Genomic DNA, 22,245 nt, shown 5'->3' on the forward strand with positions numbered 1-22,245 from the left:
GATGGTGGCTATTTCATCTGATAGTCAGAATATATGCGAAGGACCCAACCAACGCCAAGCCTTTTTCTTCATAGCTCACATCTGCACCAGCCGGGAATCGAACCCGGGTCTGTACCGTGGCAGGGTACTATTCTACCACTAGACCACTGGTGCTTTGATGTTTAAAATCAAGTGTTAAAACATAATATACACTTCAATATCAGAAACTTCTTTTACTTCAACTATCATCTAGTCATTGGTAAGAAAAAGAAGTTTCTGATATTCATTATAAAGGAAATTTTATTTTACAACCCAATACTAAGAAGGAATTAATTAGAACGATGATCTAGATTCACATAAAAGAAAAAAGAAAAATGTATGTGAAAAGTACAGTGAGGATTTACGTATGTTTGATTATCTCGGTTTCAGTTTGATTATCTCGGTTTACAATTCGGTTCAAGTAAAAAAATTTGGAAATCAGTTAACTAATATCCGAAAAAATTAGATTTGATTTCTGTTTTTGCCAGCTAATTTTAGTATTTCAAATTAAAATTCTAGATAATTTAGATTTTTCTGGATAAAGTCTTTGATGATTCAAATTTTCAAATAAAATATCAAGTAAATCAGATTATTTAAAATATTTTATAAAAAAATAGTAGAATAATTAGACTTTTAGTGTAATTAATTTTTAGAACATTTATTTTAAAGAAATTTAATTTAAAACTAAATACAACTAATATTTTAAACTGTAGTTTGGTTAGTTTGGGTATAAAGAAACATGGCTCGTTCAGATATTTGTAAACATCATTGCAGTTTGGTTTCCGGCTAATTTTGCCAAACCGTAATCTTAACATAATAAACATTTGTGAAAAATACAAAAATATAAGAAACCTATGTCAACAACGGAGGTGCCAAGTTTCATAAATTCACATGACAAAATGTTAAGGAAGACGACACCAAACTAAAACAAACAAAGAGCTTTAGACAGAACAACAGAGAGAGAGAGAGTAGTTAAGTCTGGTGGTTTTCTGCTCATCTACTTCCATCCACCTTCCTCTTCTTCAATTCTCTCCCTCCCCTCTTTAAATCTCTCTCTCTCCATCTCCATCTCGTAAACCCAGAAACTCATGGAGATCTGCACTTACTTCAAATCCCAGCCCTCATGGCTCCTCCTCCTCCTCGCCCTCGGCTCCCTCCAACTCCTCAAATTCACCCTCTCCCTCCTCAACTCCCTCTACATCTACTTCCTCCGCCCCGCCAAGAACCTCCGCCGCTACGGCTCCTGGGCCATCATCACCGGCCCCACCGACGGCATCGGCAAAGCCTTCGCCTTTCAGCTCGCCCGCAAGGGGCTCAACCTCGTCCTCGTCGCCCGCAACCCCGACAAGCTCAAAGACGTCTCGGACTCCATCAGATCAAAATACTCCAACGTCGAGATCAAGACCGTGATCATGGACTTCTCCGGTGATATTGACGACGGAGTGAGAAGGATCAAGGAGTCGATCGAGGGGTTGGAGGTTGGGGTGTTGATTAATAACGCGGGGATGTCGTATCCTTACGCGAAGTACTTTCACGAGGTGGATGAGGAGCTGCTAGGGAACTTGATTAAGATTAATGTGGAGGGGACGACGAAGGTGACGAAGGCTGTGTTGCCTGGGATGTTGGAGAGGAAGAAGGGAGCTATTGTTAATATGGGTTCTGGTGCTGCTGCTCTTATTCCTTCGTATCCTTTCTACTCTGTTTACGCCAGTGCTAAAACGTAAGGAGTTCTAGAATAATCAAGAGTGTTGTTTGTTTGTTACTTGATGGGTTGACTTGTTTTAACTAGTCACGTTTTTTTTTTTGGTTTGCATGTTTGTTTCAGGTACGTGGATCAGTTCACGAGGTGTCTACATGTTGAGTACAAGAAGAGTGGGATTGATGTTCAATGCCAGGTGAGCCTTTTGTGTAGTGATCTGGTATTGCTTTGCAATGCGTCTTTTTGAGAACAAAAACTAATATTTTTGTAAGGAAAAGCAATGGTGCCTTCAGTGGGATCATAGGTTAAGGTCGGATAACTAAATAGTAGTGACATAACTCATAAGTTTTGTCTGACAATCAAGACAATATAATGTTTAAACATGTTTATTGAACCCCCTAGAAGACATGCTAGTTGTTTCTTGAATCACTAGGAGGTGGGATATTTGTTTTTCATGGTTTTATGACTCTGTTTCTATTTAATTTAGTGGACCTAAAAGGTTGAAGTTTTTGGTTCAATGATTATTTTTCATGGTTTCCTTAGTGTTCATGCTGGGAATAGCTTAAAAAATAAGAAAATAAGACTTGTTACTGAAGAAGAGATGAAACAGAGGAGAGTCCTCTGTTTTAGATTATTTTAGTTCGAAGCTATCTGATTTTTTTGCTGATGAGGTATTGGTACTATTAGCATCACATGTCTCTTTGCTCCTGAATACTTGTATATTTGCTGAGGCCGTTTATGTGACATAATGTCAAAGCTAGAGAGAATTAGGAAATCTGAACCGTGGACCATTAAGTGATTAACCATTTACGGATGTAGAATCCTTATGCCAAAGATTATGTACGAATTTGTAATAGTTTGTGGCCTTTTCCATCTCTGTAGCTGAGTGTGGAGTTGAATAGTACCAAAACAACTTAATGGCTCACACTGCTCTATAACCTTTTCTTATTTCTTGACTATATGGCTAAAACTGGGTGGTTGGTTGTTTTCATAGGTTCCCTTGTATGTTGCGACAAAGATGACTTCGATAAGAAGAGCATCGTTCTTAGTGGCATCTCCCGAGGGTTACGCAAAGGCAGCACTGCGTTTTGTAGGGTATGAAGCACGCTGCACACCTTACTGGCCTCACGCCCTCATGGGTTATGTTATCTCTTCATTGCCCGAGAGCGTCTTTGAATCCTTTAACATTAAGAGGTGCCTCCAGATCAGGAAGAAGGGTATGCTTAAAGACTCGAGGAAAAAGGAATGAAAACTTTTCGAGGGTGCATGATTTTCTTCTGCAGCACTTGGTTTCTTGCAAGTTTCTGTTTAGACTTTTGCAAGACTTGTACGCTTTAGTTTCCGATGTTTCCAAGGTTGTTTCCTTATTCTGAAAATTAAAAACCATAACGTCCACTAATCCATTCATGTCCTCTGTGCTCTTTATTTATGTAAAATAAAACTGAACGTTGGAAAAAAAAAATAACTAAGATATGATGTATCATACACACTCATAAGCCAAAAAGAAAAAAAAAATATTGTTGTTATAAATCCATGATATGGATATGTGGATTGCCATTAACCATCAGGGAGGTTTACATCTGACCCGACTATCCGGTCCGTCTACACCCGTCTCCGGTTTGTCTCATCCGTCCAAGACTAGTCAAGATGAAGACTCATTCAACCGGAGCATTTATGAGCTTTGACCAAGTCTAGATATTTGTGGTCAATATGTAATAAATGTGTAGATACTCTCCTTTGTTGTAAACCCTTGGAACCTCCACTATATATTGATAGTGAGAGCTAATGAGAAAGACACAACTTTCACAACAACACTTCTCTCATATTTCTAACACGTTATCAGCACGATTGTGCTCTCCACCTGAGAAATCTCTCTCAGCCGGCGATCCTCTTTCCGGCCAGCTCCTCCGGTGCTCAGCCTTTGCTCCACCGGCGCTCAGCCTCCTCTCCACCAGGCCACCTCTCTCTCTCCGCCGGAAAACTCCTCTCTCTCTCAAATTCCGGCCAACTCTCACGGTGGTCCTCTCAGATTCTTGTGGTGAAAAAGGTAAACAAATCAAAACCTTGAAATCTATAGAACACCATTATGTCTGAAACAAATCTAGGATCTATATGAATCCATAACTTATAAACAATCTATGGATTTAAAATATTGATCTTGTTTCTATGATCCATATGATCCATATGAAACTTGATTCTACAAGTATCTTGGATCCATAAAACTTAAAATTCTCTAAAGGTTCTATGTTTCTCTAAAAACTTATAAACTTATCAAAATACCTAAAGATCTACATGAATCTTGTTTATAAAAACTTATGAATCATAAAATTATTAGAGAAAGCTTAAACCTTTTTGATTCAATCCTTTTTTTTGGCCATTTTACCAGATGTGATAAACATAAGTGTATAATCTGGCCAAAACAAAATTCCATCAATCCCTTGTTGTGCCATTTTCGGCCAGAACTCCTAAAATCAGTCAACCCATCAATAAAATCAAAATTAAAATCATTCATTGCATATCCTTGACTATTAATATTTATTTTGTAACTATCAAAGTTTTAAAAACCTTTTATGATTTTATAAATGCATAATCGATTTTATAAATGCTTGTTTGAATTTATTAAGTGCATATCTTTGACTGAAAATTATTTCTAAAAAGTTTTATAAGCCATAGTCTTGTTTTAAAATTGATATGTCATAAGGTAGAATAAAATCTGGTTGAAATCATTTGATCATATTGTTAATTAAACCAACCATGAACCGATTTTATATCATACTGAATTTTGATCACATAAGTTTGCTAGTTAAAATAAAACTTGATCTAGTTTCATCCTTGAACCTGATTCTATGATTAAATTATGAACTGATCATTTGTATGCCTGATAGTATCATTTAGTAAATCATTAGATCGAACTTGAATCATCCATGAACTGACCTTTGCATGCATCCAACTATCATATTGTTAAAACTGGACATAGGTATCACATAATTGAAACCAAACATACATGTTCGCATAGCTTTAGCAATGATGATACTAGTGCGTCTGAAGTGGTTCATGTTGTTTGCATCTAAATGATTCACACTGTTTGCATATAGTTAGACAAAATCGGTTTCCATTTAAAATTTAGTACATTTGCTTTATTCAAAATTTATAAACCAAGTTTTAACCGATTTTGAAAATCTACTTTGGTTTACAAATATCTTGAACATTATAAAAGTTATTTGTCTTGTCCATGATGCATTTTTTTTAAATCCATCCACATTGATTGACAAAATTTTTATCTTAATACATATAAAATATTTTCTGAAAATAAAATGCATAATAAATCATCAATCTCCTTGGCATATAAATTCAAGTCCTGAATTATATTATGAATCCTTACTCCTTTATGGATATTTGATTCAGATGTCGAAAATCAACAACCTTGAATATGCTTCCCTCAATCTCTCCGGAGATAATTACCTCCAATGGGAGCTTGATACCAAAATCCTCTTAAGGTCCAGAAACCTTGGTGATACTATCACTGAAGGCACTGAGCCATCAGACAAGGATAATTACAAGGCACTTGTTGTCATTCGCCATCACCTTGCTGAAGGTCTCAAGGACCAGTATCTCACAATTGAGAATCCTCTGGAACTTTGGACAGAGTTGAAAACCAGATTTAATCATCAGAAAACTGTGATATTGCCAAAAGCCCTTTATGATTGGAGAAACCTGAGAATCCAAGACTATAAGTCTGTGGAAGAATATAACTCGGCTTTGTTCAAAATAGTCTCAAAGTTGAAACTTTGTGGTGAGACTATTACTGATGCTGATATGTTGGAGAAAACATTCTCCACATTCCACACCAGCAATGTTGTGCTTCAGCAACAGTACCGAGAGAAGGGTTTCTCCACTTATGCTGCCTTAATCTCTTGTTTGTTGCTAGCTGAGCAAAACAATGAGTTGCTCATGATGAACAGTGAGCTAAGGCCTCCTGGTGCTAAAGCATTGCCTGAGGCACATGCGGCCGTAGAGCCAAAGGATGAGACTCCAAGAGAGTCATACCATGGTCGCATGAGAGGCCGTGGTAGATGGCAAGGTCGTAACCGTGGATTTCAACCACGTGGCCGTGGATTTCAACCACGAGACCATCTTGGTCGCAGCCGAGGCCGAGGCTACAGCCGAGGTCATCAAGCTAACCGTGGGTATAAGTCCGACTTCAAAACCCATGGCTCGAGCTCGACCAAATCTGCTTGCTATCGTTGTGGGATGACCAATCATTGGGCTAATAAATGCAAAACTCCCCAACACCTTGTTAAGCTCTAACAGGAGAGCATAAAGGGCAAGAACTCTGAGGCAAATTTCGTCCATTATGATAATGAGAATGATCTGGACCATGAGGATGATCAAGCCCATGGCAGAGATGGTCATGAGAATTTTGAGACTTCAGACCTCCTTACAAGTGGCTGAATATGAAGATTTCGATATCATATTATAGCAATACTATAGCAGGCACGGCCAGCCTTAAGGCCATGGCCCGGCTCACTTAGTGATGCCTAAAGGCACGCATTTAGAAATTTCTAATGCATTATATTCTCCAAAATCAAAGAGAAATCTGTTAAGTTTCAAAGACATTCGCATGAATGATCTACATGTTGAAACTAGGGGCGAGGGAAAGAAAGAATTCCTCTTGATTTATGAAAATGCCCAAGGCCATAAGAAAGTCCTAGAGACTATCCCTGCTATATCAATAGGCCTCTATTGTGCCAATATAAAATCGAGTGAGGCTAACACTTCAATTCCTAATGAGTTCAGAGAAGCCTTTAAACAATGGCATGAAAGGCTTGGCCATCCTGGCAGATCCATGATGCGCAAAATAATCTCGAGCTCAACTGGCCATTCCTTGAAAGATAGGATAACTATCCCTATGAGCATTACATGTATTCCATGCTCACAAGGAAAATTAATAATAAGGCCATCACCTGGAAAGGTGAGTAAGGAAACATTAAACTTTCTGGAAAGAATACATGGTGATATATGTGGACCAATACATCTAGAAACTTAGCATTGGCAAGACTATTGGCACAGATCATAAGACTGCGAGCCCATTTTCCAAATTTTCCACTAAAGACTATACGTCTTGACAATGCAAGTGAATTCAGTTCCCAAGCTTTTAATGATTACTGTATGTCCATGGGGGTAAGTGTGGAACACTCCGTGGCACATGTACATACACAGAATGGATTGGCCGAATCCTTCATTAAAAGAATCCAGTTGATTGCTCGACCATTACTCATGAGGTCGAAGCTACCAGTATCAGCTTGGGGACATGCGGTATTACATGCTGCTGAATTAATACTCATAAGGCCATCCAGTGAACATAAATATTCTCCATCCCAATTACTCTCGGGTCATGAGCCAGACGTATCCCATATCAAAATATTTGGATGTTCTGTGTACATCCCTATTGCACCACCACAGAGAACAAAAATGGGACCTCAAAGGAGGATGGGAATATATGTTGGTTTTGATTCTCCAACCATTATTAAATATCTTGAGCCTACTACTGGAGATTTATTTAAGGCCAGATATGCTGATTGTCATTTTGATGAATCAGAGTACCCAACATTAGGGGGAGAAAATAACAAGCTGGGCAAAGAAATTGTATGGAATCAAACATCCTTATCATGGCAAGATCCTCGGACTCAATCATGTGATTTAGAGGTCCAGAAAATAATTCATATGCAAAAGCTAGCTAATCAATTGCCTGATTCCTTTGCTGACCCGAAAAGAGTGACTAAGTCCTATATACCAGCTTGTAATGCACCAATAAGTATTGATGTCCAAGATGGACACAATCAAGTGGCTACAGAGTCTAAAGCACGTCTTAAGCGTGGTAGACCAATTGGTTCCAAAGATAAAAGACCTCGGAAACTAAAGAAAGGTGCAAAAGAAACCGAGGTCATAGATTGTCCAGACAAGGCCGAAATGGCCATGCCTAAGGTACCAACCAATGAGACTCGGGACGCCGAGCCTCATGGTACTGAAGGTGCTAATGATGAGATCTCAATTAATTATTTAATGTCTGGGACAAGATGGAACCGGAATGATGTCGACATCAATGATATATTTGCATACCAAGTAGCCCTTGATGTTATGGACTTAGATGAGGATCATGAACCCACGTCTATACTAGAGTGCACTCAAAGATCAGATTGGCTCAAATGGAAAGAAGCCATAAACGTGGAGTTAGAATCTTTTAAGAAAAGGAATGTCTTTGGATCGATTATCCGGACACCTTATAATGTTAAACCAGTGGGATATAAGTGGGTATTTGTGAGGAAGAGAAATGAATATGGTGAAATTGTAAGATACAAAGCACGGCTTGTTGCACAAGGATTCTCACAAATACCAGGCATCGATTATGAGGAGACATACTCCCCTGTGGTGGATGCAACTACATTTCGATTTTTAATAAGTCTGGCCATCAAAGAAAATTTGGATATGCGGTTAATGGATGTTGTAACCGCATACCTTTATGGTCCACTGGATAACGAAATATATATGAGATTACCAGAGGGTGTTGAGCTCAAAGCTAATAAAGGTTCTCGAGAAGAACACTGCATAAGGCTGAACAAATCCTTATATGGACTTAAGCAAAGTGGTCGAATGTGGTATAATCGCTTAAGCGAATACCTTGCCAAAGTTGGCTATAAGAACGACCCTATCAGTCCATGTATCTTTATAAAGAAGTTTGCAAACAAAGGATTTGTTATCATAGCAGTGTATGTTGATGATTTGAACATCATTGGAACCCCTGGGGAAATCGCCCAAACAGTTGAATATCTCAAGAAAGAGTTTGAAATGAAAGACCTAGGTAAAACTAAAGTCTGTTTGGGGTTACAACTTGAGTACATAAAAGGAGGAATCCTTGTGCATCAAAAGGCATATACGGAAAAGGTACTCAAGAGATTTAACATGGACCAGGCTCACCCATTGACCAGCCCAATGGTCGTGAGGTCCCTTGGAGTGGACACTGACCCATTTCGTCCTAAGGACGAGAATGAGAATGTCCTGGGTCCAGAAGTGCCTTACCTCAGTGCCATAGGAGCGTTACTGTATTTGGCTAGCCACACTAGACCAGATATATGTTTTGCCGTGAGTCTCCTAGCCCGTTTTAGTTCATGTCCGACCCAAAGGCACTGGAATGGAATTAAACATATCCTACGTTACCTTCAAGGAACTAAGGATTTGGGTCTATTTTATACCAATGAAACCAAAGATGGTTTAGTAGGCTTTGCTGATGCAGGCTACTTATCTGATCCACACCATGCTCGGTCCCAAACCGGATATGTGTTCACTCATGGTGGTACTGCAATATCATGGCGTTCCATGAAACAAACTATAGCAGCCACATCATCAAATCACTCAGAAATCTTAGCCATGCATGAGGCAAGTCGTGAGTGTGTATGGTTGAGGTCTATGACTCAACACATCCGATCAGATAGTGGAATGGTCGAGGACAATGGTCCGACCATCATATATGAGGATAATGCAGCCTGCATTGCTCAACTCAAAGATGGGTATATCAAAGGTGACCGAACCAAACATATACTACCCAAGTTCTTCTTCACACATGAGTTGCAGAAAGCCAAGGAGGTCAGCGTCACTCAAATCCGGTCAAGTGAGAACTCAGCCGACCTCTTCACCAAGTCACTTCCCACCAGCACATTCAGGAAGCTTACGCAGCAGATTGGCATGCGAAGACTCAAGGACCTTCAGTGATGTCCAAATCAGGGGGAGTAATGTGTGTTGTACTCTTTTTCCTGTCCTTGGTTTCCCTTTTTACCACATTGGGTTTTGGGTTTTCCGGGAGAGGTTTTAATGAGGCAACGTTAGCACATTACAAGCCCGATATGGTTATGGCATCCAAGGGGGAGTGTTATAAATCCATGATATGGATATGTGGATTGCCATTAACCATCAGGGAGGTTTACATCTGACCCGACTATCCGGTCCGTCTACACCCGTCTCCGGTTTGTCTCATCCGTCCAAGACTAGTCAAGATGAAGACTCATTCAATCGGAGCATTTATGAGCTTTGACCAAGTCTAGATATTTGTGGTCAATATGTAATAAAAACTGTAGATACTCTCCTTTGTTGTAAACCCTTGAAACCTCCACTATATATTGATAGTGAGAGCTAATGAGAAAGACACAACTTTCACAACAACACTTCTCTCATATTTCTAACAATTGTCACGTTGACAGGTTATTTATGAGTAAACAGATGACACCGGTTTAAAGAAACCAACACATGTGGCTATTGCCTTTTTGTATTTGCACAAATTAAGTTTGTAACACGCATCAATCGATTAGTGGTTGACACTTGACAACCCATTAGTAGTTACAACACTCTAACATGTTAACAAAATAATTTAAATAAGCTAGAATTGCCATCAATTGCAAAAATCAACACATTCTTGTACTAATTCGAGAGAAGTTAGGCTAATACCAACATACTGTATTCAAACCTGCTCTGATTCCACACATGCAGTATTGATATTCTTTTGTGCTATATTCGAAGTCTTGAGTAGAAGACGATGTCGTTTGCAGATATGGAGAAAGACGTGATTTGTTCTCTGTTCAATGTTAAGTGAAAAACCAACGGTGCTTATATAAAATTTGTTTTGTTCATGGGTAATTTAAATGGTATTTCTTCCAAGTAGACAAAACAACAAAGTCGTGAGTTGCAAATCTAAAAAAGTGAACTCCAAGTACAGGGTCGTATGGACTCTTAGGAACCTATTCATATGTGTTTCCAGAATCGAATTGAAGCTCCATCTGGGAGATTAAAGTATCAATGGGGAAGTTGAAACTCTCTCATAAAAAATCGTTTGATTCGTGTTATTTGAACATTTGAACACGAAATGGAACGACTATTTGTGGGAAAGTTTCATCTTCTCTACCAATACTTTAATCTCCAAAATGAAGCTTCAATTTGATTCTAAAAAGGCACATGTAAATAAGTTCCTAATTTCCTAGAAGAGTCCAGACAACCTTACACTTGGAGTTCACTTTTTTTTTTGAACCTCAAAACTTTCATGTTCTTTCAACTTGGAAGAAAGACCATTTAAATTACCGGAGCAGCCCACATGACAAATTTGGTAAGAGCACCTTCGGTTTTTCATTTAACAATGAGCATAGAACAAGTTCACATCTTCTTCTACTCAAGACTACCGATAGAGCACAATGGAATAGCAATACTGCATGTGGGAATCAGAACAAATAGTTCATTTTATCCTCACAAATGACATTAATGTTAGAAAGAAAAAACATGCAAAAGAACCATACAATGTGGCATTTTTCATCTTTAGACAATAGTCACTAGTACTAACTTCAGGTTTTGATGTAAGATTAGTTATGTAAATATTGTATTTTACGATAGGTTATGTTGATGACATAGAAAAGTTGAAGAGTTAAATCGAGTATATAGTAAGCTAGATCTATAACAAGGAAAATTGTCCATAACAAAGGCTTAATCATATTTGAATCCCAACGAACGATGTATATTCATATTTAGTTTCAAAATCAGGTGGGCAAAAAGTTCTTGCAGAACGAACACAGTCATTCTTGCATTGTAATTTGCAGAATCAACATATTCTTGTGTACTAATTCCAGAGAAGTTACGTTATACTAACATCTGTATTCAAACTTGTTCTGATTCCACACGTGTAGTATTGCTATTCCGTTGTGCTCTATCCGTTGTCTTAAGTAGAAGAAAATGTTGTTTGCAGTCATGAAGAAAGACAGAATTTGTTCTCTACTCATTGTTAACTGAAAGACTAAAGGTACTCCTATAAAATTGGTCATGTCCCATGGACCGCTCCGGCCATTTAGATATATGGTATTTCTCCCAAATGGAAAGAATAGTAAAATCATGAGTTTCATTTCTAAAAAGGTGAAATTCAGGTGCAGGGTCACCTAGACTCTTCCAGGAAGTTAGGAACTTATATATGTGCCTTTCATGAACTTATTCATATGTGCCTTTACGGGAAATTCCATGTTTAGATACTCATACAGCACGTGGGAGAATTTCAATTTCCCCACCAACACTTCACTCCCGCATATGGAGCTCTGATCAATTCCGGGAAGGCACATATGAACAAGTCCATAACTTCCTGGAGGGCTCCAAACGACCCTGGATTCTAGATTTGAAACATAGACTTACTGTTCTTCCTCTTGGGAGAAAGACCATCTAAATTACCAGAGAGCAGCCAATGGAACTTAACAAATTTTGCCAATGGAACTTAACAAATTTTGTAGGAGAACCTTCGGTCTTTTCGTTTTACAGTGAGCAAAGAAAAAAATCACTTTCTCCATAGCAACAAACAACATTTCTACTCCAGACTAGGAATAGAGCACGATGGAAAAGGAATACTGCTCATGTGGAATCAGAGCAAGTAATTCATTTTATCCTCACAAAATGACAATGTTAGAAAAGCCTTTCGTCAAGAAAATATTTATAACTTGATGCTGCTATAATCTTATATATGTAGCACAAAGAGAAAATGACAGTAAAGCAAAAAAAAGCATGCAAAAATGTTTAGACAATAATCACTAGAACTAACTTCATGTTTTGATGTAGATTAGGTATATAAAAGATTTATTTACGTTAGGTTATGTTGATGATTTTTGAAACAACGAAAACCATTTCAAGGGTTAAATTGAGTATATAGTGAGCGAAATATATAACAATGGATAATTGTCCAAAACTTAAACAAAGGACGAACGATGATTAATATTTATATATTGTAAAGAGTTTTCACTGAGACCTCATTTTGTTGAGTTGGTTCAAAGCCGGCTGCAATATATTGTAAAGAACCCAAAGCAGCGCCGGTGCAACCACGAACAACAACAACTGTCCCCTGTTATCTCCAGCTCTCTCCGCCGCCTCCGCCGCAGCTACTGCCTCCGGCGGCGGCGTCAAGAGCCCTGACGCGGCGAGACCACCACCGATGCCGCCGAGACCCACGACGACTCCTTTGCTTGCGCGCATCTTGTTGATCTGGTTGAGAGCTGGCTGGAGGATGTTGAAGAGGACCCACCCGATGGCCGGGACGATCGGGAGGAGAAGAGCTAGGCCGCGGTTGTCGCTGCCTTCCGACACGGCGGCGGCGGCGAGCTGGGAGATCTGGTGAGCGGCGAGAGCGGGTTCGGAGTAGCTGAGGGCGGAGAAGACGGCTCCGGCTAGGGCGGTGCTTGTGACGGCGAGAGAGACGGTGGGTTTTGGTGGAGTTGGGAGGGTGATGAAGTGTTTTGAGGAGGAGATGGGTTTGGTTTGGTTTAGGGGTTTAGGAGGAGATGGGTTCAGGGACATGCATCTGGTTGATGTCGCCATAGTCGCCGCCATTGATGATCGGAGAGAGGGAGAGACTTGAAGAGTGAGTCTGTGAGATGATTTTTTTGTGTATATGAGAAGGAGAGAAGGAGGGAAGGAGGACGAGTGGAAATGAAAGGCTTCTGGATACTTGTCTTAACCAATGAGGAGAGAGTTGGAGATTTTGCTGAGATTTGAGCCACATATTTATATGTCCCACTCTCCTTTTTTAATTCACATTTTAATATTTTAACTATTTTGTTGCAAAACTAAATGAATTATAAGTCTTTTATTCTTTATTTTTAGTACTCTCCATATTTTTTTGTCATTATTTCAAGAGATAAAAAATTAATTAAAACTGTGAAATAGTTAAATGTTCACAGATATTTGGGTTTTGCAATAAACACAGATTTATAAACAATGGTATTGTTCTTTTGTAAAGATAAGTAGATTACTGTTCAACATTTTCAAAATTGTGAAATTTTATAAACTAGCAAAAGTATATTAACTTTTTTTGGTCGACATATCTTTGTTAGTTTTTCATTTGTTGGTTGACTGTAAATGCAAATTGTTCTACTTGGTTTATTTGAGGCTAGTCTTAGTGTGGACAAAATATTGGGTTGATTCCAGTCGATTTGTTATGGTGCCGTGCTACTTCCACTCCTTGACTAACACTTCAAATAATTTTGACTAGATTTCAAAGGAAGTTATTTTGCATACAGCTTAACAATATATTCTATATTCTATATTGTTAGGATATTTTTGATAATATATTATAGATGCGATTTTGAAAATTTATATTATTAAAAGAAAATCTTTTTAAAAATATATTATAAAAAATGTTGTTGCATCTATATATAAGTCTTTATTTTTTTTATCCTACCATTAACTAAAATAACTATAAATAATTTAAATATTTTACATAAATCCTATTATTATTTCTCATTTTGTATGATACACTTCTCTAATAATTTTTCTTCTTAGCATCCAATGTTATTGTTGTTATTCAATAATGTTATATACATCATATATTATGCTCAAAGATGGATATATAATATTATATATCAATTATTAAAATGAAAGCATATATCATACAACATATTATACCATGTCATCTAACATTATATAATTCTAAATATTTACAAAATCAAATTTGATAAAAAAACACTTTAGAAAATTATTTGTTAAAACAAAATTATATATATTTACGTTAAATTATTTTTTCTAAAAAATATCTATAATAAAAAAATTATTCAATATAATTTTAAAAACTTTTAAAAAACCCTGCAAATATCTATACTATTAAAAGAGAATCATTCTGAAAAAATCTACTTAAAGAAAGTTGTTGCAGATATTCATTACCTATTTATTATTTTTGATCGTACCCTTCTCATTGTTTAACTATACAATATTTTCAATGAAATCATTTCTTACTTCTCATTGTTTAGGAAACTGAATATAAAATGATATTTATGAATATAAAAATAGACTTTATGAATTCGGTAATGGATCTTTTTTATTTTATCAAATTAACTTTTCGTAAAAAATTTTATCGTATTCTTTGAATATGAAAATTTCACAAAACAATATTGCATTCTAATATAGTACTACATAATAATAGAAATGTCATTATTGAATTCTATGTTGTTGTATGAAACATAGGTTTCTAAGACAACCTTTATCATAACATATATATATATTTATATAAGTTTGTAGACAAGTGTTTGAGCACGATTTATAACATCTGAAATATTCTTTTTATACAAACTTACATGAATATGTAGTCATTCTTTTTTACATATAGATTCAGTAATATTCTAAAAGAATGCATTTTTGATAAGTGCTAACCTATTTTACCAGCTACAAACTCATATCAATGTAAACCCAATTATTATTAATAAAAATTGATGATGAACTTTAAATAATGTATATACAATGTATATATAATCTTAACTGACTTTTATATAATTTATATATAATCTTACTAGAAATGAAAAATATCCTACATTTATATCAAACCAAATATTTCATATAAAAGATCTAATTAAATATAAATTTTAAACGCTTTAATAGTCAATAAAAAATCATAAATTTAAAAATATATTAGAAGTTTCATTCATCTCTTAAAATATTATTGAAGATTTTTTTTCTACCAGGTCAACCAAATGTCGGGTCACACTCGATTGCGAATTTTTTCGAAGTTTGCATGCTTTAAATTAACGAGTTTTCATTAAATCTAAACCAGCTTATGTACAAATCATAGTGTTTACCGGTTCGGGTCCAAACTTGATATAAAAATATTGTTCTCACCTAATTTAAAACAATTTATTTTAAAATAGTAGACTGATCAAACCAGATAAATTTTTTTTTTTAAATAATCAAACGATTAAAAATATAATTACATTAACTAACTAAATAAATAATTTTTTTTATTTTTTGATATAATTCAATTTTGTAACATAATAATGTATAACCAGACTAAAATACTACTAATTCATATCATATATTTTAATGAACTGAAAAAATAATCCGCGCTTTTATGTAAATCTAGTAATAACATTATTTATGTAAATAATATGCAGCCGCCTTGATCGTTAAAAGGTTCGTCTAGCGTCTTGATGACACACTGAAAGAAAGAAAAAAAAATGCTCTCTCATCACCAAAGGAGAATGTGGCAAAAAAAGAACAATGGACTTGGGCTTTTGTAGACAAGTGGACTTATGAATATTTTATATTGTCATCTGTGGAGGCTGACAGACACCTAATCGCTTTTGTTTGTGGAAAAACGTTTAGAAGAGGGGGGGATTTGTGTGTAATAAGCTTTCCTGAAAAACGAAATGAACAATCTTTGTAGTAATATAGAAATTGACGGAGATTGAAGTCCCCTCTTCTGAGTCCCAAAGTCTGGTAATTTTATGGATCCCCTCTTATGCTCTAACCTTTCTTAGATGCTGATGATGATCGACGATCACCATCTCCAGGAACTGAGAAAAACTTATGATTATGTTTTTTATTTATTTTCTCGACTGATCGGTTAAATATGCCACTAACCATTCTGATCTGTGTTTTGTTTTAATCAGTTTGTGACTCTATTGATCTCCGAAAGTTTCGATCTTTGATCATCTCTCTTTTTTTTGTGATCTTATTTGCCTTAAACATTAACAGCTTTTCTGCCGCCAACTTAATCACGATCGGTGTTCATCACTACGTAGCATCAATCAAAGGTAGCTTTTTTCTTACCAAAGATTCTATCTTTACCAATGAATTAACTAACTAATATAGATCACAGGACTGAACAATGCACTTAGTTTAATCATATGGTTTTTCTGCTGGTTTTCAGTGAGTTTTATTATATAAATCATTTGGTTGAGAGCAGTGCCCAATGGATACTACAACATCAAATAGTATTGTTAGCCCTTCTACTACGCTACAACTCTGTAGCATCATCCCCGAGAATCCCCTCGCGGCTATGGAGTTGCCATTATTGCCTTCCTTTCTATCTCTGAAACGACACTGCCTCGGCAACAGCTCTGCTCCTGGAGAGTTCTTCCTGGCTTCTTGTCCTTCCATTGTCCTTCACCTCCTCACAACTTGTGACTTGTGTCCTCGTGACCTTGCCAAACTCGAGGCAAGCTCTTTCTTGTTTCCATGTCTTTGTGTATGGGTGCTGATTTTGTTTCTTTCATCAGGCGACGTGTTCCTTCTTTAGGAAGCCAGCAAACTTCTCTCCGGACCTTCAACTCTCCATCTCAGAGGTCGCAGCTCTCGACATTTGCCAAAAGAAGTCGGTATTCGAACGCATGGGCGAGGAAGACCGCCAAGAAATCAAAAGGAAGTGCGGAGGCTCCTGGAAGCTGGTTCTGAGGTTCTTGCTAGCTGGTGAATTAGGTTGCAGACGTGAGAAATCACAAGCACTCGCTGGTCCTGGTCACAGCATTGCAGTGACATCAAAAGGAGTCGTTTACTCTTTCGGATCTAACACTTCGGGACAACTCGGACAAGGAACCATTGAAGACACTTGGCAGCCTAGACCAATCAGGTTTTACTCACTCACTTCTCTGATTTATTCAGTTTTTTAGCATTAGTTAATGTTGAAGTGTGCATTGTGTTTGTTTGCAGATCACTCTCCGGGATCCGGATCATTCAGGCAGCTATTGGCGCTGACAGAACAATGCTAATAAGCGATGCTGGTGAAGTTTATGCCTTTGGGAAAGATTGTTTTAGCCAGCCTGGATTAGAAGACCAAGACACTAAGCTCATCACAACTCCCCAGCGAGTCAAGTCCTTGACGGAGATCTTTGTTGTTCAAGCTGCTATAGGATATCACTTCACAGCGGTTTTGTCTAGAGAAGGGAGAGTCTATACATTATCATGGGGAAAAGATGAGAGACTTGGTCATGGAAGTGACCGTAACTGTGTGTTGCCTCATCCTTTGTTGGGCGCATTGGAGAACATCCCTGTCGTGCAAATAGCTGCTGGGTTTTGCTATCTCCTTGCTCTAGCATGTCAACCTACTGGCATGTGAGTCCCACTCTAATGTTCTTAACCCGGTTAGCATGTGTTCTTACTTTTTGTTTGCTTGTGCGTAGGTCGGTGTACTCTGTTGGATGTGGCTTGGGTGGGAAGCTTGGGCATGGTACTCAAACCAGTGAGAAACAGCCTCGGTTGATAGAGGAGTTTAGTGTTTTGAAGATGGAACCGGTTATGATCTCAGCAGGGACATGGCATGCTGCTGCGGTGGGGAGAGATGGGAGAGTCTGCACGTGGGGTTGGGGACGGTTTGGCTGCTTGGGTCACGGAACTGGAGAGTCAGAGTTGGTTCCCAAGGTGGTAGAGGGACTAAAAGATGTTAAAGCAGTCCACGTCGCCACAGGAGATTACACAACCTTTGTTGTGTCTGATGATGGTCAGGTTTACTCGTTTGGCAGTGGAGAGTTCGCCAATCTTGGTCAGGTGAGTCTCTCTGTGTGTTCTTGTTTTCGGTGTTTGAGACAATGGTGTCTTTATTTTCATTTGGGGCTTTTTCAGCAGGGGGATGAGGATGACAACACAGTGACACCAAATCTGGTTTCGTCGTTGAAGGAGATAAAAGAGCGTGTGGTTCATGTGAGTTTGACAAACTCAATATCATGGGGTGGTCATACGTTTGCAATGACCGAGTCTGGGACGGTCTATGCGTTTGGGACAGGGGATAGAGGACAGCTTGGGGTGGAGCTTGGTGATAACTTGACGGAAAGAGCTGAACCGGCTAAAGTTGTCGGTATTAATCTTTCTTAAAGATGTGAAAGAAACCCCCATCTTCTTAGTTTAGGTTTGCATCACCATTGATCTTTCCTACTAATGTTTTAATGAAGTGGTTGTACATAGTAATTTAGTAACATGAAGGTAATGATGACATGTAAGAATTGTTAGATGGTTTATGTTACTTTTGTTAGTTTAACCGACGAATCAAGGAAACAAATAAATGTTTCTTTAGATATTCTGCGTTGCAATTTTACATTTTGGCGTGTTTCGTTTTTTTCTTTTGTAAATTGCCGTTGATGACTAGTTACGTCTCAAGAGCAAGGACCTGTAAACTATAGGGGGGAGGGTGGAGCAAGAGTTTGATACTTGTATCTACAAACATTTGTGAGTTTTAACTGCAAGAAATCTATATACCAATAGTCAGAACATATAGACATGTTTCAAATGTTTTTTTCAGATACAAAAGAAGAAACATAGTTCTTATTTTATGTTTCTGATTGTATATAGATTGGTTTCAAGATGCAATAGTCATCATACTTACTAGTATATAATTATACCAACTCGTTCTAATGTTAAAAAAAGTTACCCGTTTTAAGATAATAGTCACCGTAATTATCTAGGTAATTGCTATTTAATGTCATAATTTAATTGACCGTTACAGAGATTAATCATTAGAGTGAATGACTATAATTTTGTATTCATTTCATACTGAATCACACATGATTCGATCATTTGGGGGTTTGACTATAACTCTTTTTTAACTACTACTAAAAAAAATGTTTACTAGCATTAAAACTGAAAGAACATACTGAAACATGGATAATATATACAGCTTTCTGCCTTTGGTATTATGATTTCCGCTATAAACTCTCACTAGTGATGATCTGCGCAAGGCGCGAAATGAGATTATTAATTTCGTTATTTATAAAATAAGAAAACATTAAGTCTGTTTAATGCGGATCAAACAATTAATAGGTATGTATATCTTTTTTCAGTCGTGACCTTAAACAGCTTATTATTATTTTTTGGGTTGGTGCAGTTGGAGAGATTACTAAACGAATTGGAGGCATCATCCCAAATATAAAAAGTGTAAACAAATATTTTGATAGAGGATTCTTGTGAATAAGAGTTTTAATTTAAAAAACAGATTTGTATGTAAAAGATTTGTACAGCCAAAAGAAGTTATGCATAAAATTTGATTAGCTCACGTAAACAACAGTAACTAAGCTTGGATTTTGATAGGAGAGAGATGATGAGTTCAATGTCCTAAGTTGTGAGAAAAAAAGGAAACAAAATTTTGAGAAGTCAGCGTAATTTTTTTTAGATTAATGTGGGAATGTGGCGAAAATAGTGTAAATGCATTAAAGTCAATGTTTTTTTTTTTTCGAAGGGATTGAAAGTTTGAAACATCTCTATTATTAAAATAGAAGTATAGGGCCCAATAATGAACTTGAATATTATTTTTACGAAAATGTGAATCACTTGACTTATGTAATATTTAAAATATATTAACTACAATATAACAAATGCATATAACCTATCTATACTTTAGTTTGAAATGATCATGTTCAAGTTTTATATAGTCAACTTACATCATGCATCGATCGATGTAATATTCAAACCACCTATAGTTTTCGTTTTCTTTATAGGATGTATCAACCAACCAATCATCCCATTGATTTTCTAAGCTTTATAAAAAACAAATCAATAAATACAAACTCAAAATCCAATATCTTCTATTAATCAAAACAGAATATCTTTAATGTCGTATTTTTAATGTACCTATTAAATATAGAAACTGTAACCATAATTACACTAATTATAAGAATATATTTGATTCCAACCAATTGATCTATTACTTCGGTAATTGATTTGCTTGCAGAAGAGGAAACAATAAATTTAATATTGATAAGAACATAAAGATATAGAGATTCCAACCAATTGCATATATTTGCGTATGATTTCTGCATAATAAGCTTCAAATTGAACATTGAAAAAGATAAAGATATTTTTTTTAATCTTTTACCGACACAAACTTAAACAAAACGAAGAATTAAATGTATTTTTTTTGTTACACTTCCCGGAAAAAAACGGTTACAACATGGGCTTTCATAGTATGACCTTTTAACATATTAATGTTATGGATATTTAATAATTATCTTGACAAAAAACAAATACTATAAATAATTTATTATTAATAAAATTATGAAATTATTTACAATTTGATGACTAATTCATCGCCCTTTTTTATATGTTAAATTTTTCATAGAAGTTCAAAAATTATTTTATTTTCTTTAAACATGTATAACTAATTTATAATCTTTTATGCCATACTAAGTCATAATATAATATTTCTTCATATTTTACATTAATAACCATTGTTTTTATATATCGTTTACAATTCTCTAATTACGTCTATTTGTTCAGTTTTTTATATGATATCGAATATTCATCGTAAATAGATGGTTTAAGATGCAAAAAAAAAATTATTTACTTGGTGAATATAATACATCAAATATTACAAATACATTATTTAGTTAAATAAATAACTAAAAACCGAAAATTCAAATCCGCGCTCTAGTAGCATATTAATTAGCCAATACCGTGAGATGTGTAGGTTACTAAAATTAGCAAGGATTGTGAAAATTATTCCCAAAAAAATGCAGTATATTACTACTAGTATAGTTTAATTGGTCGTCGGGAAACCTTAATTACACCCGTTATGAATTATGATTATTATCAAATACTAGTAGACAAACAAATACTGATAAGAACTCATCAAATTGAATACTTGACTTTTTAATAATCGAACAAACTAAGCAACCACAACTTAACAAGTCCTTAAACATTCGCATAAACACAATAGATGTTTTTATTAATTAATGCTTATACAAGTTTATTAGTATATCTTCTGACAACACATCTAATATTTTGTCTAAAAGTTACAATATCTAGTAGGAGGGGGGCGGAGAGAATTCATCATTATTATATAAAAATTATTGGTATGAAATGTCAATAGCGAAATGAGACAAGATATCATCATTATCAGCACATGGCTGCCATGTGACTCCCTCTTTCGTGCCACCATTTCTTCAGGGCTCTCATCTATTCATGAATATTTCCATACTATATGTTTATTGTTTGCCTCTTTATATATAGTTAGTTACTACGACTGATATATGAGCAATGTTTAACATTATATTATTCGGTATAAGAATATTGAGTCTAATCATCTGTGTTTCTCAATGATTAGAATGCATTTTCTTGTATTTCAATATTTGTTTTACCCGTTCCGCCGTTTGTCCAAGCCATCGCGTTCCGCGTATGTATGTAGACCGTTGACGAATATACTAATCGTCCGCAGTTGACAATAAAGCTAAACTTATGCCAAATTAGAATTTATCAAATAAATAGTTTATCAATTTCGAATTCTAGACTCCTTAAACGGCTAATCTATTGCAATAGTTTATAAGGACCCTAGACGTATATTAAGTTATCGTATCAAGATGTCGTTAGGTTCTTTACTTTAGGCAATTGTATTCTCTTGACTCTACGTGTATCCTGGCGATAAATAAACAGAATAATGTCTGGACTTCGGTAGAAATTAACAGAATTGTTCTTATACAAGGGAGAATATGAATTAACCATAGACTATGGTCCATAGTATAACAAACAAGTAACTATATTTAAACTCTTAATACTAATAAATACATTTCTTATCGTTCCTTTTTTTTCTTTTCCTGAATGATTAATTTTTATACATGGATATCCTGGCTCTACAGAAGTGGTCCAAACTATTCACGTGTTACTACTTATCTGTCTCATGTCTCTGGTGATGCCGAAATGTTAATTTTCCAGTGGCCGGAATTCGAACTCTGGTGATTCACCGTATTGAACTTTTGTCCTCAATTTAATCACCACCA

General features: G+C 36.1%; 3 protein-coding genes and 1 non-coding gene across 11 annotated transcripts; 2 read left to right on the plus strand and 2 right to left on the minus strand.

Annotated features, from left to right (window-relative positions):
• Positions 1-82: 82 nt before the first annotated feature.
• Positions 83-153, minus strand: TRNAG-GCC. The gene has a single exon. It is a non-coding gene; the product is annotated as a tRNA-Gly (tRNA).
• Positions 154-897: 744 nt separating this feature from the next.
• LOC106353969 (very-long-chain 3-oxoacyl-CoA reductase 1) lies at positions 898-3,118 on the plus strand. Its single transcript, XM_013793803.3, has 3 exons — positions 898-1,738; positions 1,844-1,913; positions 2,712-3,118. Exons 1-3 carry the CDS (start codon positions 1,107-1,109, stop codon positions 2,964-2,966), a joined length of 957 nt encoding a protein of 318 aa, XP_013649257.2. The 5' UTR covers positions 898-1,106; the 3' UTR covers positions 2,967-3,118.
• Positions 3,119-12,390: 9,272 nt separating this feature from the next.
• LOC125589011 (photosystem II core complex proteins psbY, chloroplastic-like) lies at positions 12,391-13,250 on the minus strand. Its single transcript, XM_048761102.1, has one exon. It carries the CDS (start codon positions 13,109-13,111, stop codon positions 12,524-12,526), a length of 588 nt encoding a protein of 195 aa, XP_048617059.1. The 5' UTR covers positions 13,112-13,250; the 3' UTR covers positions 12,391-12,523.
• Positions 13,251-15,777: 2,527 nt separating this feature from the next.
• Positions 15,778-18,557, plus strand: LOC106353971 (ultraviolet-B receptor UVR8-like). Of its 8 annotated transcripts, none has more exons than XM_013793807.3 (7): positions 15,778-15,985; positions 16,159-16,302; positions 16,419-16,706; positions 16,768-17,117; positions 17,198-17,599; positions 17,668-18,031; positions 18,107-18,557. In XM_013793807.3, exons 3-7 carry the CDS (start codon positions 16,461-16,463, stop codon positions 18,353-18,355), a joined length of 1,611 nt encoding a protein of 536 aa, XP_013649261.2. In that variant the 5' UTR covers positions 15,778-15,985; positions 16,159-16,302; positions 16,419-16,460; the 3' UTR covers positions 18,356-18,557. The 8 variants fall into 8 exon arrangements, with proteins under 8 accessions (XP_013649261.2, XP_048617063.1, XP_013649259.2 ...); XM_048761103.1 differs by having other exon boundaries at positions 15,839-15,985; positions 16,244-16,302; XM_048761104.1 differs by having other exon boundaries at positions 15,839-15,985; positions 16,244-16,302; positions 16,455-16,706.
• The last annotated feature ends 3,688 nt before the right edge of the window (positions 18,558-22,245 follow it).

Source organism: Brassica napus, chromosome C6, assembly GCF_020379485.1.
Source record: "Brassica napus cultivar Da-Ae chromosome C6, Da-Ae, whole genome shotgun sequence".
NCBI classification, from domain to species: domain Eukaryota; kingdom Viridiplantae; phylum Streptophyta; class Magnoliopsida; order Brassicales; family Brassicaceae; genus Brassica; species Brassica napus.

Coding starts and splice junctions, on each gene's coding strand:
- LOC125589011 (XM_048761102.1), bottom strand. CDS start 13,111: ATGGCGGCGACTATGGCGACATCAACCAGATGCATGTCCCTGAACCCA.
- LOC106353969 (XM_013793803.3), top strand. CDS start 1,107: ATGGAGATCTGCACTTACTTCAAATCCCAGCCCTCATGGCTCCTCCTC. Junction 1,739..1,843: donor GTTTACGCCAGTGCTAAAAC/GTAAGGAGTTCT, acceptor TGTTTGTTTCAG/GTACGTGGATCAGTTCACGA. Junction 1,914..2,711: donor GGATTGATGTTCAATGCCAG/GTGAGCCTTTTG, acceptor TTGTTTTCATAG/GTTCCCTTGTATGTTGCGAC.
- LOC106353971 (XM_013793807.3), top strand. CDS start 16,461: ATGGATACTACAACATCAAATAGTATTGTTAGCCCTTCTACTACGCTA. Junction 17,600..17,667: donor GCATGTCAACCTACTGGCAT/GTGAGTCCCACT, acceptor GCTTGTGCGTAG/GTCGGTGTACTCTGTTGGAT. Junction 18,032..18,106: donor AGTTCGCCAATCTTGGTCAG/GTGAGTCTCTCT, acceptor GGGCTTTTTCAG/CAGGGGGATGAGGATGACAA.